The following is a 19,049-nucleotide window of genomic DNA, read 5'->3' as shown; positions in this document are numbered from 1 at the left end:
AACAATAAATTCATGACGAAAATAATAAATTCAAACCGAATAATAAAGATGTTTGGATGAGTAGGTGTTGAACCCTAATGCTCTCTGCTCGAACCAACGACTTACCTCTTTTTACGGCTAACCTTCTGTCTTCCGTAACCTTCTTGCAGCTCCTCCTGGCAGTAGGTTAAAAAACCTTCCTTTTATTCTTGTAGCCCTCTCTCTATATATAATAATAACAATATTTCTTTATTGTGGCGGTCCCCCCTCGTTAATTACCGACTTCCAAATAATTTAATACCCTACCTTTCTCTTCATGTGTTTTGGGCTTTTTAAAACTCATTTACTGGACGGTACAATAATTGATGGCCTGCTCAATGCTATGCTCAAACTCACGAGGGGATTTATAAAATCTGATAGCGGGCTTACAACCCTTTTATGCCAATTAATATTCTTTTTATTTTTGACCATGACTTGAACTATTCTGCAACAGGAAAACATAAAAGTAAATGTTATTCTTCATTTGTTTATTTTAATAGCATGTTTTTTTTTCTTTTTTTACTAAATCGTGTGTTATATACGTTTAAAGTTAAAAGACTGGCAATACTAAAAGTTATATATATATTCATGATTTGAAAATTCATTTAGTGTGTCATCAGTTTAGTATAATAATCCATTTTAACTTATTGTCTCTTGAAACCTTTTAAATTCACATGTGAACCAAATATTAATAATATTTAATAAAAACTTGGCTCAAAATAACTTAAAATATAAGGGATATTTATACAATAATAAGTATACATCAATATACACTCTTTATATCTCATTTTAGCACACACTAATTAATGATATAATATGTCTACCTACAAATGTGATATGTTTCTTTCTCTATATTATTCTTTTCATGTTATTTTGTTATTATGCTAGTTTCCAACTTCTCACATTTTGAAAATTTATCTTTTCACTTTTTGTAAAGCATATAGTTTATTTGGTCCAATTATCATTAAACTAGACTTTTTTTTTCTAAAAGAAAAAAACTAAAGAACATATTTTGATTGTTCGAAAGAATAAAAACTAAGAGAAAAAGTGCTGGACAAAAGGATGGATGGAGTATGAGATTTCTATTTTGAAAGCATACATCACAAGTTCTAGCACGATATTAACAAAGTAATTTTGGTTTTTAATAAGTTTTTGTTTAATTCTTTGAAGTTCTATATGATTCGCAAATACGTTAAAAACAAGTCAAGAAGTAGCATCATATGCAAAGTAGCTAATATGGATATTAACAAAGCCACCATGCGACCACTCCTTAGCCTCTAACCAAAACTTGTTCTTAACCATCTTTCGTGGATGACAAAAGAGTCATCAACGCAACCACAATAGATCTCATGTGTGGCCTTTGTTGGGGATCTTCATGTGTGCAAGCTTTTGCGAGTTGAGCCATCTGCAACAAGTTCACAAGTATTATTGTTTTGGGTGAACCGAAAACAAAATCATTATATTTATTTGTTGTCCACAAAAAATCTACCTTGTGCACCGAATCCAAAGGGTAGTTATCCCCCAGCCTAGGGTCAATCATTTTGACCAGGTTATTTTTTGGATTAGCCTGGCTAAGAACTACGTCAAACTGAAAGTTATCAAGGATTGAACTCGTTAGTTAAATTCAACATACTCCCATTATCATCGTATGAAAAGAAAACATAACTAGCTAAAAAGCAAAAGTTACCAATGCAACAAGTCCCTTTGGTTCACTAGCAAAGCCATTTTCTCTAAGTATGGCTCTTTTAGCTGAAATAAGTTCATAAAGCACAACTCCAAATGCATACACATCTACCTTTGGAGAAACATCCCCGTATTGTGCATACCTACATCCATTAATTTGATAACTTGATCAATCACATTAATCATTCCATGAATCCTAGAGGATGGTGTACCTCTCCAAAAATTATGAAAAATCGGTACAGGTTGGAACTCGTAAATTTAAGTGAAAGTCAAAATAGGCTGGGTACCTATTTGTCCTTTCCTTAGATCTTTTATATACAAATAATGTTTTGAAGTTCAATCTGTCTACGGTTAAATACTTTAATTTGACAAGTATGAGGTAAACCATTATTCAAATTGGCCCATTCATAAACAAATGGGTCGAAACGCCATCGCTATCAAGCACGATTCGGTATGTTAGGAGCCCACATACAATGGTTGTCATTAGGATGTTTAGATAAAAAGGCATGCTAGTTGACTAATTAAATGTACTTAAAAAAGAAGACTTACTCTGGTGACATGTATCCAAATGTACCCATAAGACGTGATCTGCTTCTAACATCTGTCAGCCTTGTTAAACCGAAATCTGCAACCTAATAGAAAACACATGGCACGATAAATCAAAACCACGATTGAGATAAGACCATATAAACTAATAAAAACAATTCATTATAATGGCATAAATGTATGCTAACCTTCCCATGGAAGTTCTTGTCGATCAATATATTTGCTGACTTAATATCGCAATGTATAAATACGGAGATAGTATATTCATGGATATACTCAAGACCCCTTGCTGAATCAAGGACAATTTGGACTCGGGTAGACCATGGTAGTGGGTCCTTTCTTGAACATCAAAAAGGGGCATAACTCATTAGTTTGTTGAAATTCAAAAGTATTACAAATGAGATTTTGTTTCGATGTTAAAATTGACCTGGTTCATGTAAATGTTGACTCAAGTTTCCATTTTCAATGTACTCATAGACCAAGAAATAGAATCCCTTGACACAATAACCTATTAAAGGCACCTGAATCACATATGGCCAATAGCAAGACTTCATATATCATTTGGAATACAATTTAGAGCATTCAGTGATTAGCCCATTCATCAAGCAATGTCAAAATTGCAGCTCTCATCATAATGCACCTCGTGTAACTAGTGTTAGTTGATACAATAAGTCACGGATGACTAATTTACAAGATAATGTAATATTACTAGTTTCCATAATAGGTAGTGTGCATTGGAATGGTACATTATATCCATCTTGGCTATAATTCGTTAACAAATATTATAGATTTGAAATATATGGATTAAGAATATCTCTCAAAACTATAATGCAACCTAGTATACAAGGAAGTTAGCCTCTCACACACCAACAACTATAACCAATTACAAATGCTACACGTCTACCTAAGGGGTAACATGATCTTCTATGAATCGCATTGATAGTAGATACATAGGTGTTGATACACGAAAAAAGGTTATCTGTCATATCTTTGAGCAAGCATGAGTTTTTGAATAAATATCGGTTCTAATTAAAGTTTTTCACTAAATTCACCTTTTAAAGAAATATAAACATTTGTCATGACTAAATATGCACAATAATGGTGACATGCGACGTGAAACATTGATCAAGTTAGTCACATTGAAGATGCATTTCTGTATGCATTAATACATACACAAAACATTAATTACTCCTAATATTGTCAAATCTGCACACTAGTACTAGAGGATTCGAACCTCACCCATAGATTAGTAGAATTCGCCATTTACCATTAGGGTGTCCCTTTTGGGACCTTTTAACACCACATATCAAATTATAAGTTCAAATTTAGCACCACTTACCAGGTTTTGGTGATGAACATTTGATAAAACCTTTAGTTCGGTTATAAATTCTTTTGATGCTTGCGTATCCATCTTCTTGATAGTAGCTTTCTAAACGAGCTTAAACAAATTAGAAAAACAAGGATGGAGACATATATAAAATCACATTATACTTGACACTTTAGATGCTGTCCATGGGATAAAAAAACATTATTAGATTAAATATGATGCCAAAGATGAAAGGTGAAACCATATGCCAAAGATATAAACTAATCATGTTAATAATAACCTAATTATATCTGTAAGCCCAGCATCAAGAGCACCACTGGACTCTGAACCTATATTCAAAAAACCATTGGAAGGTAAAATTGACAAAGAAGACTAGTCAGTGCATGATTCTTTACAAAGATGCATAAGATGTGTAAGATATCTGCATTGACATCACCTTACCAAATGATAATATGAGCATACTTATTCGAATATATGAAAAGTGATAGTGGGCTAAATTTGATGGACAACTTAATTTCTTAAAGTAAAGAAACAAAAACAGGTATTGCAAAATAAAGTATTATTTGGAGCAGAAATGCAAATAAACTACAACTTTTCTATCACCAAAGAACAAGAATGTTCCATTTATCATGCTATACTATGTTTTTTAGATCCCAGTAGATCATGATTCAACCACCCATATCAAGAACAAAGAAAACAGCAGGGAAGAAACAATAAGCAGAAACTTAAATTTTTCAATTATGGCTCATGTATCCTTGAATGTTTACATCTGATCAGCATAAATACCAATATCAGATACGACGATTCACGAATTGTCCCAACAATATTCTAAACGATGCTTCCTAAACGATGTAGTATAATTAAAAGTTCTTAACTTTAGGGATTAACACATGTCTTAAATCCTTTACTACTATATATTACATTCTTGACTCTAATACAACTATTTAAAAATGCATAATTGGCTCATAACTTTATACAGACTTGTATTCCTGACCATATTTAAAGGGTATCTCTGTTGGATCTGATTTGTCAGTTGCACAAGTCCTTATACAGCCTCAAGCAAGCACCCTACACATGGTATAATCGGTTCGCCACTTACATCACCTCCAACAGGTTGCACAAAGTTGTCTATGATAACTCTCTGTTCGGGTACGAATGGGGTGCTTACGGTTTATTCGTTACTTTATGTGGATGGCATAATCCTCACAGCCTCAAACTCTGCGCTTCTTCAGACCATCATCGCAACACTCTCACGAGAGTTTTCTATGACCAACATTGGGTCTCTTCGGCCATCATTTTTGGGAATTACCCTTTCTCGAGACAAACATGGCCAATTTTTGTTTCAGTATGCTCGTGACATTATTCATCACACACGCCCTGTTCAACTCCCCATGCATTTATTGCCAACGCCAACTACTACGGATCGATTGGCCTCCATTTCAGGTTGGTACTGTATACTGCAGCCTCGCAGGTGTGTTACAGTACTTAACATTTACTATATATGCCCAATATATCTTATGCCATTCAACCAGATTTGCTTGTTTATGCATGCCCCTCACAAACACGCAATCAGTGTTACCTTCAGGGTGCTCTTGACTATCGTCTGCTCATTCCTTGACTACTTACTCAGATGCAGATTGGGAGGGTGTCTGGACTCCAGACGATCAACATCAGGTTCCTGTGTTTATGTCGGAGACAACTTAATTCCGTGGTCCTCAAAGTAGTTAGTTACGGAACTTACTTCTCGAATTACATGTTCCGTTGCGCAAAGCCATACTGTTCACTTGCATATTGTTTATCAGGCCCGACCCAAAGGAAGGGCGACGGACCCAGGCCCAATTCTCACGAGGCCCATAATTGTTAAAAAAAATATTTAAATTTTATATATAATTTTATTTTAAAACAAAAGGCTATAAAAATGACTCAATGGTTGAATGCAAAGAGTGTAGACTATGGAATTAAAGATTACGGGTTTAATTCTCACAAGTGGTGTTCTCTTTTTCTTTATTTATAGAAAAGAACTTTCATTTGTGTTTTATATGACTTAGTTAAACAACTTGTTTGTTATTAATATATTTTTTGTTTTGATCCGTTTTTGGACTTTTGAAAGGCAACCATATTGGTAAAATTGCCAAAGTATCTAACTAAGAACACGATTTTAGGGGCCCTTTTTTTACTTGTTGCGACGGCCTGTTGTTTATGTACTTTGTTCAAAATCTGCTTCAGCATCAATACCAAGTATGCTAAGATTGGTATCCATTTTGTAGAGAAAAAGTTTGCATGGTCATGTACGAGTATTGCACGCTCCTTCTTCGTCAGAATACGCAGACACATTCACCAAGGGTCTCCCGCACGCTAGCTCTTTCAGATCCAGTTTAAGTGTATTCTTTGCTCCTGCTCTAACAACATTATATTATTGTATTTTGTGTATGTTTATATGAGTTTTATACACAATACATAGTCAGGCCTATTGTATTCTAACCCTATTTAAAATGTATCTATGTTAGAATAGCACAAAGAATTTCAGGTATCTCTATTAGAATAAAACAAAGAATTCCATACCATAAACACTTTAAAAATAATACTCATCCGAAGAGTAGTTCTTATTGTAACATATAACTAAAGAAAAGTTATGTGGTCAGTAGGCCTTATGCGATTAGAAATATAATTAGAAAATAAACAAGTTCTCCACATAAGCATTCTAGGTAGTTGGTTACCTTTTTTGCTTGATTAAAGTTGGATCAAGACATTTATTGCATGAGCTCATTGTAAAGTGTGAACCATTGAATGGCATTGGTGATAGGTATATTTCAAAATTAACTAGCGTCTGGCCCATTTACTTATGTTTGGATTGATTTGGTGAATCGAAATTAATCCAATCCAAGAGTTCGCAAACTTTTATTTGGACGAGTTGGAGTTGGAGTTGGACTAAGGACAAAAAAGGCCCAGACTTGAGAATGTCAAAACTTTGGGATAGGAGTAGAGTTAGAGCCTTAGAGGGTCTATAACCATGAGATGAAATGGGGTCATCAGACAAACACCTTTGGCGGTTTGACGCGTCTTTCAAACCCTATTTACTTTGATTTTTAGTTTAAAATGCATGGCTAACTTTTAAAAGTTATTAGTTACTTAGTAATCTAGAAATTTTCGAAGGTCTTATATTTAGAAATCCTACACTTCTCGTAATGTGCTTTAATTGTTCAAAAATTTATAAGAATATCCTCTATTTTTTTATTAGACAGAAGAACAAAAGACGTCCTTTATTTTTTATCGTTTTTTCAATGGCGCCATTTAGCAAAGGAAATAACAGAAAACATCCTTTACGTTTAAAAACTCTATTACATTATGTCCTTTGGCTCTAACTCAGTTAACTTTTTCGTTAAATCTGGTCATATACAAGGCATATGAGGGCTTTTTATAAATTTACACATTTACTTTATAATTAAAAACAAAAACTAAAATTAAAACTCTCTCTCTCTCTCCTGTTTAATCATTGTTTCAATGATCCGCCGGAAGCCTACCATCGGCTTGCATTCTAACCATCGCAACGTCCACCGAATTCCCGACGGCTGCACCATTACTGACAGCCAATAACCCAGCAGTTATTTTCCGAGATAACAAAATTTTTTCAGTGGGTCTATCAGTCCACTTGTACCGAAAAATCTCGTACAACCCATTCTGGTAGTATAGTACAAAGTCTGGCAGAGAAAGGTGGCGGAGATGCCAGAAAACAACGCGGCAAAGTCTTCGGTTCGGTAAATCTTCAAACCGAAGGCAACCGGTCCAAATCTGGCTGTCGCCGGAATTGTAACTTCTCCGGTGTAACATCTCGGATTTTTCGTATTTGAATTCTTTTATGTTTAACCCGATTCGGGATTTTATTCTGATCATTCATTATCATTAAAACACACATTTAGTTAGTAATTATTGATGGTAAATTCATTTTATATTAATGTCCTTTAATCAAACAACCTTTAAAAATCGGTGAAAACTGCTAAAATCGCATTTATGAAAGTACATGGACTAATTTTGTCATATCTTTCCTATTTTCGACTAAATTAACAAAACTTAAACTTCAAGAAATGTTATAGCAGGTCCAAACTCGTTTTCTTGTTGTTAAAGTCGAAATCCCTATGTTATTATACCCCATTTTGTCATTAATTGATTATTCGGTTTCCTTAAACGAACTATTACCAAATAAACAATTTTGGTGTATTATACTTAATCAAAATTCATTCCTAAACCCTAAAATAATCTATAAACATCAGCCTCCATCTCAATTTCGTTCATATGGTATTCCATTGGTGTTCTTCTTCAATAATCTGTATTATACGGTTTGACTTTCAAGTTTTAAGACCCATTAGCTCGTGTTTTCTCATTTTTCTGTAATATTTCCGGGTAAATTGTCTTTATGAAAAACGTTGGTTTTTATCTACATAAAAAAATCCCTCAATAAATTTTACTGATTGATGGAGTTTTGTTGGTCAATTGCTTTCCGACCCGTTAAGGGCATAATAGTCAAACATATTTAACTTATCAATTTCTCTACTTTTTAGTCCGAACTATCGTTTGGGCCAGAAGACTTTTTTATTCCTCATTAAATTTTGAGCATGCTGGTCAGAACCCAACTCCCGACTTGGAGTTTGGATTCTGAACAGTATCAGCTCGCTTAAATATTTAAAACCTCATAACTTGAGTTTTACACATCCGTTTGATCTTATTCTAGTGGATATGTTCTCGTTTTTAAATATAGTTTATTGTCTCAAATTTCCAGGTCAGTTCTTGTCGGATCAGTCAGCTCGATTAAGGCTCGGGGCTCATTTAATATCTTTATTTTATCGTTTAACTCGCCTAATTAATAATGTGAGTAATCACTCCCCTATTTTACAGGTTTTAAACCTTTAGGGAACCTTATGCATACCTTATGATACTTTTATGTATCTTATTTACATCACTTGCAAATCTCAAATGTTGTGTTGTTGATCAATTGAATGTTATATGCTAATTGTACTTGTTTATTTTATCGCATTCGAAGAGGTCCATCATAATCACATTATAGTATGATCATATGACTGTCATATTATCCATAGCCCGTGTTCGTGAGGCGTGGGCAACCGACACCATTATTTGCATTTATTTCGTCTTAATAGCCATCGACCGTGTTCGTGAGTCATATTCAAACGACACCAATTACTTGCTTTCACTTGATTGTTGATACACATGATATTGATTTGCATATTTCATATATAATATATTTATTATCAAAATCTAGCGATTACTTACTCAACATGTGTTGTTGACAAACCTATTTTTATGCATATTGCAGGATGTTTATCTTGGATGGTTGAAGTTACTGAAGAACCTAGTTTATTTGGTATTTAGGATATTAAAATAAACAAGAGTATTTGATTTATTCGGTTATTTGTAAATTCTTTTGAATATTGTGTACTTGATTTAAATTTAATAAAATAATTAGATATTGTCACTAATATTGTATGTTAGTGTCTCGTAAGCTGTGAACCAACAGTTTGCACCCCGGAATTCAGGCCGTAGGTTGGGGTGTGACATCCGGCGCCGTTGTATGAAAGCGCGAGACGGAGATTTGGGTTTGGAACAGGAACAAGAGCTGATTTGCCTTGTAACTACTGCATACGGAATTTAATCAAATCTGAGTTGAGCATCCTGCAACAATGGAGGCAATTCCACCTTCAACAAATCCCTCATAACCCATTTTAAGCGTATAGGATGAATTAAGAACCCCAATTAGGGGTTAAATCGGTGGAAACAAGAAGATGGTGGAAGGCAATGGAGAAAGAATGATGAACGATGGATCTAAGAGAGAGAGAAAGAGAGAGATTGAGTAGTGCAGATTTTAATATTATATATTAGTTTTAAATATTAAATAAATATGTAAATTTACAAAAATACCATCATGTGCCTTGCAATGACCAGATTTAACGAAAAAAATTAACTGGGTTAGGACTAAAAGACATAATGTGATAGAGTTTTTAAACGTGAAGGATGTTTTCTGTCATTTCTTTTGCTAAATGACGTCCATTGAAAAACGATCAAACATAAATGATGCCTTTTGCTATTTTGTCTTTGTTCTTTTATTTTTATCTTTTCCTGTCTACTGCATCAGTTGGGTTGTGTTTTTATGGTTAAATGAAAAATACCTAAAAGAAACTGGTAAAACAAATTGAAACTCACCCAAAGTTTAGTTTTAATGTATACAACCTTTAACTCCTAATATTTTGATCTAACAAAATGAATAAAAAGTATTCCCAGGTCAACGTGAATGAAGAATGAGAAATACCTTGCGCGGGTATCAGTTGAACCTGTGCGTTCTTTAACAATTCTGAACTTGTTTCAGCGTTTTTCTTTCTATAAACTCCATTATACAAGCATCTTGCAAGGAACAGCACCAAAGCAACTACTCCTATAGTTATTCCAACTATGGTCCCGTTCGATAAACGTGGTTCTGTGAATGCAGATGCCAACATAATAACTAACATTTTATTAATTCAAGCAAATATCATGGAGTAATTAAGGCCAGTTTGTGCTAATGTAAAGGAAGGCTGCAGGGTCACCTGAGCTGCAAAAGATGATAATAACCGGCAAAAGGACTTGTTAATATTTTGATAAGAGTTGTCGACAACAAATAACAATATGCCATTCGAGTGAAAGAGAGATACCAAGTTTTTAAGCCTAGTGGATGCTTATAATAAAAAATATCTGCCAATAAACAAAACATTAGAGTGCATCCACTTATATGAGGATGCTAAAATTCGAGAGGAAAACAAGCCTACACAACTAATAATTGTTGAAAGATAACTCAAACTTAACTGTATCAACCAGGCGTCGATGAACCACATAGGTTTCACTTGCTCTGGTAACTTCTAAGTTCTGTATCTTTACATATTTTGATGTGATGACTTACATAAAATTGTATCTTTAAGGGACAGGTCTTGTGATCTGAGCGTCATTTATCAGTTTTGATGCAATATTAATTGTAATCATTTTAGGAAGAACGTTGTTTCTAAAAGTACATTTAAGCCTATACAGATACAGTAAATTGTTGATTTTATGGCATACTTTTCTTAAATAATACTATAAAAGTTATTTCAGATTTGTAAAAAAATAGAGGAATATGTTAAAATGGATAAGTCAACAAACACAAACAGATATTTTCATTTGAGCCATATTTGAGTTCATAACTCATAGTACACCTCAATGTGAACAATTGAATTAGGGGATAATGACAAAATGTCCATTTTATCGGTTAAATTAAAAAAAAAAATGTTTATTGGGTTAGCTTTTTCTATCAGTCTCGTCAACCCATATACAATTTAATCATTAGCCCATAAGATTTTCAATCATCAGTCTCGTTATTTTTCTCTTTTATTCTATGAAACCGAGGGGTTTTTCAGACGTCCGACAAGATATATCTCATCTTCCAACGAGATTTTTGTGGCTTTGCCGATGAAAATTGGCCAAGTGGCAAAATCAAGTTAGTTAAAAATCCCATCAAGCAGTGATCAAAATCCGTTGATTTGACCAGTGGTGGAGCCACATATATCCAACCGGGTTCGTCCGAACCCGGTATTTTTTTGGTTTATATATCTTATATTATTGAATTAACAAGCGAACCCATTCTTTTTCGGCGAAGCGAACCCAATATCTTTTCAAAAATATATATTTGAACCCATTGATTGTTATAAATTTAGTTAAAAAAGATTATGGTAATGAATATTTCCTTTATAAAATATAAAAAAACTATAAAAATTACTATCATTATAAACGGGCCAATAACACATATATAGATTATAAAAAAAAGCCCGGACTTATTCATAGAGCGAGTCAATAAGCCCAACCCAATTAAAATTCTCAAAGACAATAAATGACTAAAAGCTAAACAAAAAATACAAAAACGACGGATCAGATTATGTTTCTATCGAGCAGATGAGTACGACCCTCACCTCATCTCATCGCCTCTGGGCGCAGTTCGCCTAAAGGCTTCAACAAACGCCTTACGACCTCAACCCTCACTTATCGGACTTCAACCATACAACGGTCGGCCAACTCTATTTTTTTATTATTTAATTAATATGACTTTGTATTTTATTGAATGTTGACGATGTATTTTTGTTATAATAATGATATTGCATTTTATTTATCTCAGTGTTACTGAATGAGCGACCTAACCGGACCTAGTTGGGCCGGAAGTTCCGAAAAAGTATCAAGCACCAAAAAATCCTGAACCCATGGGAAAAGATTCATGGCTCCGCCACTGGATTTGACAAGAGTTAGGGGTGTATGTTTTGGAAATAAAATGGTTAAATGGACATCTGTTGAAATAACATTTTGATCAATTTCCCATTGAATTGGTATATGATTGAAGGTCCATATTAATTCTTATTTGATCTGATATCGGTAAAGTGTTGTAATCTCACATCAATCATTGCAAAAAAATCCTTTAAAAAGAGTTCCATCTAGGCAAATACTGACCTTGCCCCAAAGGATGTGGCAAACTAGCATTAGATTGTACGTCGAAATCGACAGGTGGATTATAACTCTGATTTAAACAGGATTGTTTTTCTGAGACGGCAACCCAGGTGAAAGTATCCTTACGCCTAAGCACACATGGATAGAACGGACCAGTATTCTTTGAAACCGAACCATCCCCACACGTACAGTTCACACTCACATTAGTATAACCAGTATCCGGTAATCGATTGTAATCATAAAAATTGCAGCTCTCAATCCACTTTGCAGTTGTGAAATTAGTTATATACTTGGGAATATTGCTAGTGTTTAAGAACTGGGAAACTGAAGTGATATCCTTGTTTCTTCGTTCAACGTTGTACAAACCAGGCGTAAACTCCATCGCATCCTGTGTTACAGATAGATTGAACTAAGCAAATCCAACATGATTTCTTTGGGTTGATGGAAAGATGTTTTGACCAAGTGAGATACTTGAATTATTGGGGGCAACTTGCTTTAAGATTAGGAATATAATTGAATTAAGAAGACCCATGAAAATAAATGCTAGTTTGATTGACTAGTGACAACTGTAGTTGACGGTTGAATACTGCCCCCATTGGAAGTTTCTATTCAATTACCTCATTGTTAAATCAGTTTTTCTCTTTTATCTATGTGAACTTCCTTAAGGTGATGGTATCAAATCTTTGGGCTTTTCTAAATTTTTTAGAAAGGTTATTGGATTTAAATACTTTTAACTTTTATTTGTTGGCCGGAAATACTCCCAACTAACGAAACATTCAGCTTCAACTAACGAAACACTCAACTTTAATCTGTCAATTGGGAGTGCTTGTAAACATTTCATTAGTTGGAAATGTTCCTGACCAACAAGTAAAAGTTGAGAGTATTTAAATACAATAACCTTATTTCGTAGCACGTGGCACTTTCAGATAAAGCATTCATACAAACGTTTACTAAAGGAAACGTCTAAACAAATAGAAGTTTTCTCTTAAACGTCTAAATGTGGACTTGAAACGTCTAGAATTAGAGAAAACATTTCAGTCATAGGCGCCTCCAAAATTTATCACTATTACAAATGTGTAATATCTGATTATGTATATGTAAAATACTCTTTTCATATATCAATAGCATAGATTCAACATCACTTCTTAAAACTTATAACAAGTTTTATCAACTAATTTGTTTTCTATTGCAAAATATGGATACCTTCACCATCTTTCGAAATAATCAATTCCAGACCATGTACCCAAACACGCCCTGACTCGTATGAATCGGTAAAATTGTTGTATATATATTGTGTAGTCTATAACCTAAAATCAATCAATTGAACAAATCTGGTAATTTTTTATGCGATTGTATGTGGGGCTATCATTTTTAACCACAACCCAAACCCGACCCGAATAACTATTGACCCAAACTCGAAAGTACTCGTACTCATAAAACCCGAACCCAAATCTAATAAACTTGAGTACAACCCGAACTAATACGATTCGAGTACCGAGTACTTTTTAATGGGTTTCGAGCAAACCTGAATGACCCGTTTGACTAAGTATTCTATTCAATTATCGTATCTCCTGCCTTAGCCTATTCAATGAATATCGCTACGTATCAAATTCCTTTTTTAAGTCATCTATTTTGTTCCGATTCCGGCCCATCTATCGATTATTATTCCAACATTCTACTTTAATTCCAGAGATTAGATATGACTATTTATTAAATCAATAGATTAGTTTTTCTGGCTCAATTCATCAGTCGACTAGTTATTCATTCGTCAATCGAAATGTTCTTCAAACTTTCTCGAGTGGATTATGTGGTTTGTTATTTGCTTATGTAAGTTAAAATTTGAAGATGATATAATTGCTTGAATTTTAGCATATATATAATTTTTTTAGTTTGTAGTTCAAATACTCGAAACCCGATTAACCCGTACTCATAAAACCCGAAACCGAAAAACCCGAACCCAAATAATCCAGGGAGATTAGGGTCGAGTATGAGTACTCGAATAAATTTCTCAAACCCGAGGAACCCAACCCGAGAAACCCGAAAGTACAACCCGAATAACACCCCTAATTGTATGACGATGAAATAGGAACCTAGATTATTCTCTAGATCGTGAATCACATTTAGATAAAGCTATTTACGGGTTACACACAAATGATTTATCGGATAAGACAGAGATTTTTGTAGATGGAATTGAATTTTGATGTTCCTGGTATATTATGAAGAACAGGAGAGAACCAAGTAAACATTTGTTCTCCTCTGTGTGTATCTATATGATCGAGAAATAATAATGCCCCAGGGATAGCATCAATCAATGTATATGATCGATTCCCACATGAACCCAAAATAATCAATTACAAGCCTACTTAATATTATACTTAAGCCCACGTATAAAACCGAATAACAAAGCCCAAATAACATTATTGTTAGACGAACCCGCACTCCCGCGTCCCTAACTCTTTTAATCTCTAACTTTTTTTCCTCGATCAACAAGTTAACCCAACAACACTAAAATAACCAACAAAAATTATCACTTTTTGGTAGTTTCTCATAGAAACCATGTCTACGGGTCTAGATTAATTTTCACTTGAAATGTTAAACGTTAGAACCCCACCCGCGATTGTTGGAACAACCAGAAACGCAAATTATAGTAAGCATTATATATGTAGTATATACAATAACATATATAGATCTCAACATTAACAACCAACGTCACGTCTTCACCATGAACAGTGAAACTATTTTACAAATGATACACACCATTTTTGGATCACTCGTGTTCTTTTTGAGTTTTATTATAACATGGTAATTATTTGATACCTTCTTTTGTGATTCAGCTTCAGACCGACAAGTAACGGTTCATCCAAGACTGAAAACGAGACCATGCCAAGTCAGCAGCCGCCTCGTTGTCATCTACCATTCCCATACCCTTTCTCCTCGCGCTACCTTCTGGTGAAGTGTTCATAAACGCATGTGTCACTCCTGGATACACATGTACCTCGTATGGTGTACCCGATACCTTCAGCTTTTCCTCTAAAGCTTTAGCAGCCTTACAAAATAAGTCCCAACTTCATTGTTTTTTTTTTCTTTTTTTTTTTTTTTATAATAAACCGTTTACTATGTTACCAAAGGTTTATTTGATGCATTTCAAATCTCCTAAATAAATAGTGATGCAAACAAGCCAAGCCACTTGTGAGCTACTCAAAATCGCCTCACTAAAAGCTCGAATCAAGCTAGGAATGGCAATGTGTCGGGTTTGGGTTGGGTTTAGGTATTCCCAAACCCATACTTGATTATTAAAGTCCGTTTCAAACCCATCGGATTTCGGGGATACCCATCGGGTTTCGGGTATCCTGTTAGTTTATTAACATGTACGTCGTGTATGCTCGGCTCAAACCTATCGGGTTATGACAACATATAACAATCTTATTTCTAGAAATAAATGATCATAATATATGCCTTCATGCCCTGCATATATGTAATCAAATTCAAGAGAGACTTTCAAACATAACAATTGTCATTGAGTTGAACAATTTTGGAAGTATGCTAATACATGTATATAATTAAAACAAATAAATAAAATTATATCCGGTGATCGGGTCGGTAATCCTGTATATTACGAATCCCAAGCCGGTCCCGAACCCGTGAAAAATTTCGAAGGTAATCCCAAACCCTAATCGGACCGGTATTACACTATTACCCGTCCCAAATGCTTCACGTTTCGGGTTTCATTGTCATCCCTAAATCAAGCCAACCTTAAATGAGCTCGAGCCTATTAATAAGTTTTTTTTATAAATGAGACCAAGCCCGAGCTTTACTTGTCAAACTCGAGTCAGATCGCTAGCCTAAACGACTAAGCGAGTCTAATATTTATACAATTTTATTATACATATATAGTAACTAATAATATATTTTTTTATATATAAAAACTATATATATAAATATATAAAATAATTATTATAAATTTACATAAATTAATTAATAAATAATAAACGAGCTGAGCTAGAGCTTGAAAATTTGCTCACAAGCGGAGCTCAAGCTTGAAAATCTGCTCAAGAGCCAAGCCCAAGGTTTAGAAATAAAACTTGAAAAGAGATGAGCTAGAACACTACAAAGTTAAACGAGCTAAGCTCGAGCCTAGACGAGCTTGGGCTCGGCTCGACTCATTTACACCCCTACCTCCAAATATTTTTCTTCAAAAGTTAGATTGTTATTGTTGTTGTAATAATATAATTTTTTATGATATTTAATGCGTGGATTACTTATAGACAACCTTCCCGAACAAGAAATGACCATTTTGACCCGAGCCCATTTAAACACGCTCGGTCCAAAGTCAACTCAGATTGCATTATAGCCTACTAATGCATGATGATCAATAAAAGTCAATGAACTGACACTTCTGTTAGCAAGATCATACCTTTATATCTGAAAATCCAACTATATTGTCAAGCTCACCAAAATGAGCTTGTATAGGTACTTTAATTTCAGCAGGGTCTGCAAGCTGTGGAGGAGGCACACCATAAAATGCGACACCAGCATCTATCCCCGAGACTAAAACAGAACTTGCAATAGTAAGTGCGCCACCCATACAATATCCGGTCACACCAACCTGTATCAGCAGCACATTAATTATGGTTAAACCAAACGAGTTAAAAACGAATCATTCATGTCAATAATATTATATTAGACCTTTGGCAAGCCATTGGCCTTGAGCCAGTTAACCGAAGCCTGGATATCCTTCACGGCACCAGGCCAATCAAGACCATCCATCAAATGTTGTGCTTCTGCAGCATCAAGACCGACCTTTCCACGGTACAAACTGAAAACATAAAAGAACAAATTTAGAACATATTAAGCTTGTAAAATATGATGTTTGAAATAAGGTAAATATATTACTCAGGAATTAAGGCTTTGTAGCCAGGTGCGAGTTGGGAGATTTTAACGGCATGGTTCTTGATCTCAAAGTCAACTCCCCACCATTCCTGAATAACTACAATTCCAGGTGCATCGTCTTTGCCGACTACTGTTGGAATTATGGACCGGTTCGGGTTAATCAATACGGCCAACCGGGTTATGACCCGTGAGAGTTACACCGTGAGGTAACGAGCCATTGACCCGCTTAAGTTAGTTAACCGGGTTAGATACTTTAACGAGATGAAATTACATGGAGCGGGCTTTGGAACAAGAAGTGGACTTGTTGGCCCATTAGGTTTATAACTAACTAAGTTGGTTAAACCTAATGATAGGTTATATAAACACATGATGTTTTATTAACCCTAAGCCAATTAACAAGTCCTTATTCCTTCCTCCACCCAAGCCGCAGCCGGCCACCTGACCACCGCCGCTGCCTAGCCGTGACCGGCTGCTGCTCACCGTCGCTGCTGCCGCCGCTGCTGCTGTCACTGCTGCCGCCGCCTCTGCTGTCCGCACACCACCACCGCTGCCGGGTTCCCGTCGTGCACCGCACCGTTGGTCGTTGGATCTCGTTGTGTCACCTAGCTCGGTTCGTTAGCCTTCGGTGTCTCAACCGGTTAATTATTAACCGAGGTAAACTTAAATATGTCATTAGTTTAATTATATATTTAATGTTTTGACTCGTACTCGTATTGTTTGTAACCGGATCCTGTCGGGTTTAGTTTTCGGTGCTGATTAATGATATATTCCGCTGCGTATAATTATTAATTAATGTGATTAATTATTATTTGACACATTTATTGAACCGGATTTAATAAACAAAATTTTAACCGATCACCACTGAATCCCAACAACTACATATGCATCAAATGTCTGCAATGAATACATACATAATTTCCTAACTGAACAATGAACATGTTGCAGACTTGCAGTTGCATGATTAGCCGAAATTAACCATAGTGAATTTGATAGTATAAAACAAGGAGTGGTTGTATATATACGAAAGGAATAGGAGAAACTTGCGATGTCTTCTCGTTGAATCAGTATTTTCTTGAGGTCGGAAGTCGCCATGGATCGAATCGGAAGACGAGCAAAAGAGGGAGTGAGATTTGCAGGTTAGGATTTTGAAATCGTTGAACGAATATCTCGTTTGTCATAAATTTTGGCATGGACATGGTAGTTGTTGACTTTTTATTCTTCAACCACTCGCTAGACACTTGTTATTGATATTCTTGAGACGGACAAGATAACTTTGATTCCAAGGGTGTTTAACATAAAAAAATAAATACACTTTTTCAAAACCAAACAAATTTACCTTCTTTTTCACTAAATCTTTTACACCTAAAGTACTCCGTACTATATTTTTTCTACTGTTTGATTAATTTTCTTCTCTACGAAATGGATCTTAGTATGTTTGCTGTACGCAAGTCATCGACCAAGTTTGACACTTTGACGAGGGTGTCGTAGATAGTCTCCAATTTCTCGTGGACATGGCCACGCAAACCGAAGCCAACACGGAAAAATATAAAACAAAATTACGTCGAACGTGATACTGAATAAATTCTAGACGTTCTAGTGGATTATTACTTCGTCGATACCACAAAATACGCTGAACCTGTTGGGTTTAATACGGGTGTAGCCCCGGCCCGTCTTGGGTTGGGCAGTTGAAGACTAGAAGGGTTGAATGGGTTGGCCACCCACTCAACTTTAGTGGCCCGTTTTATATTATTTCTTGTAACTTATGGAGAAAGAAATAAACCCTAGTTAGCCTCCCTATATAAACAATGTTGTATCTTGTAATTTCTTTAGCACCTCAATAAAAGAAGAGACCCTGTTCGTTGCCCGTGGACGTAGGTTACACACCGTGATCGAACCACGTAAATCCTGTGTTCGTATCTCTTTACTACTTTATATTATTATAATTGTTTTGTGAGTTCGTAAACCCACAGCCGCCGATATAAAGCATATTATATTGTCTTGTTTGTGGGTTTGTGAGTTTGTTGACCTACTGCCGCCACTAGCATATAATCAATATAATATTGATTTGAACCTGTGTTCC

The 19,049-nt window shown here is 35.1% G+C and overlaps 3 protein-coding genes, 1 long non-coding RNA gene and 1 pseudogene across 4 annotated transcripts; all 5 read right to left on the bottom strand.

The window, feature by feature from the left end:
* Positions 1-1,260: 1,260 nt before the first annotated feature.
* On the bottom strand, positions 1,261-2,591 carry LOC143631192 (lysM domain receptor-like kinase 3; the record flags this gene model as incomplete). Its single annotated transcript, XM_077100029.1, has 5 exons — positions 1,261-1,423; positions 1,508-1,606; positions 1,706-1,844; positions 2,251-2,333; positions 2,436-2,591. Coding segments are annotated over 5 exons (588 nt in total), but the record flags the coding sequence as incomplete, so codon positions are not given.
* Positions 2,592-2,673: 82 nt separating this feature from the next.
* LOC143631219 (uncharacterized) lies at positions 2,674-3,678 on the bottom strand. The gene is made up of 2 exons (XR_013153309.1): positions 3,587-3,678; positions 2,674-2,768 (listed from the first exon to the last, which is right to left on the bottom strand). It is a non-coding gene; the product is annotated as an uncharacterized LOC143631219 (long non-coding RNA).
* Positions 3,679-7,072: 3,394 nt separating this feature from the next.
* LOC143631191 (mitochondrial uncoupling protein 4 pseudogene) lies at positions 7,073-9,305 on the bottom strand (annotated as a pseudogene).
* A 508-nt stretch (positions 9,306-9,813) lies between these two features.
* On the bottom strand, positions 9,814-12,461 carry LOC143631190 (lysM domain receptor-like kinase 3). Its single transcript, XM_077100028.1, has 3 exons — positions 12,083-12,461; positions 9,891-10,055; positions 9,814-9,833 (listed from the first exon to the last, which is right to left on the bottom strand). The coding sequence occupies exons 1-3, from the start codon at positions 12,459-12,461 to the stop codon at positions 9,814-9,816; spliced, it is 564 nt and encodes a 187-aa protein (XP_076956143.1).
* A 2,440-nt stretch (positions 12,462-14,901) lies between these two features.
* LOC143631218 (uncharacterized) lies at positions 14,902-18,096 on the bottom strand. The gene is made up of 5 exons (XM_077100045.1): positions 17,992-18,096; positions 16,973-17,099; positions 16,766-16,895; positions 16,494-16,685; positions 14,902-15,125 (listed from the first exon to the last, which is right to left on the bottom strand). The coding sequence occupies exons 1-5, from the start codon at positions 18,059-18,061 to the stop codon at positions 14,916-14,918; spliced, it is 729 nt and encodes a 242-aa protein (XP_076956160.1). The 5' UTR covers positions 18,062-18,096; the 3' UTR covers positions 14,902-14,915.
* Positions 18,097-19,049: the final 953 nt, after the last annotated feature.

The sequence above is a fragment of the Bidens hawaiensis genome, unplaced genomic scaffold (genome assembly GCF_021521415.1).
Source record: "Bidens hawaiensis isolate Kalapana, Puna unplaced genomic scaffold, B.hawaiensis_p1.1 tig00005959_1, whole genome shotgun sequence".
NCBI classification, from domain to species: Eukaryota; Viridiplantae; Streptophyta; class Magnoliopsida; order Asterales; family Asteraceae; genus Bidens; species Bidens hawaiensis.
This window is presented reverse-complemented; position numbering and strand designations above follow the sequence as displayed.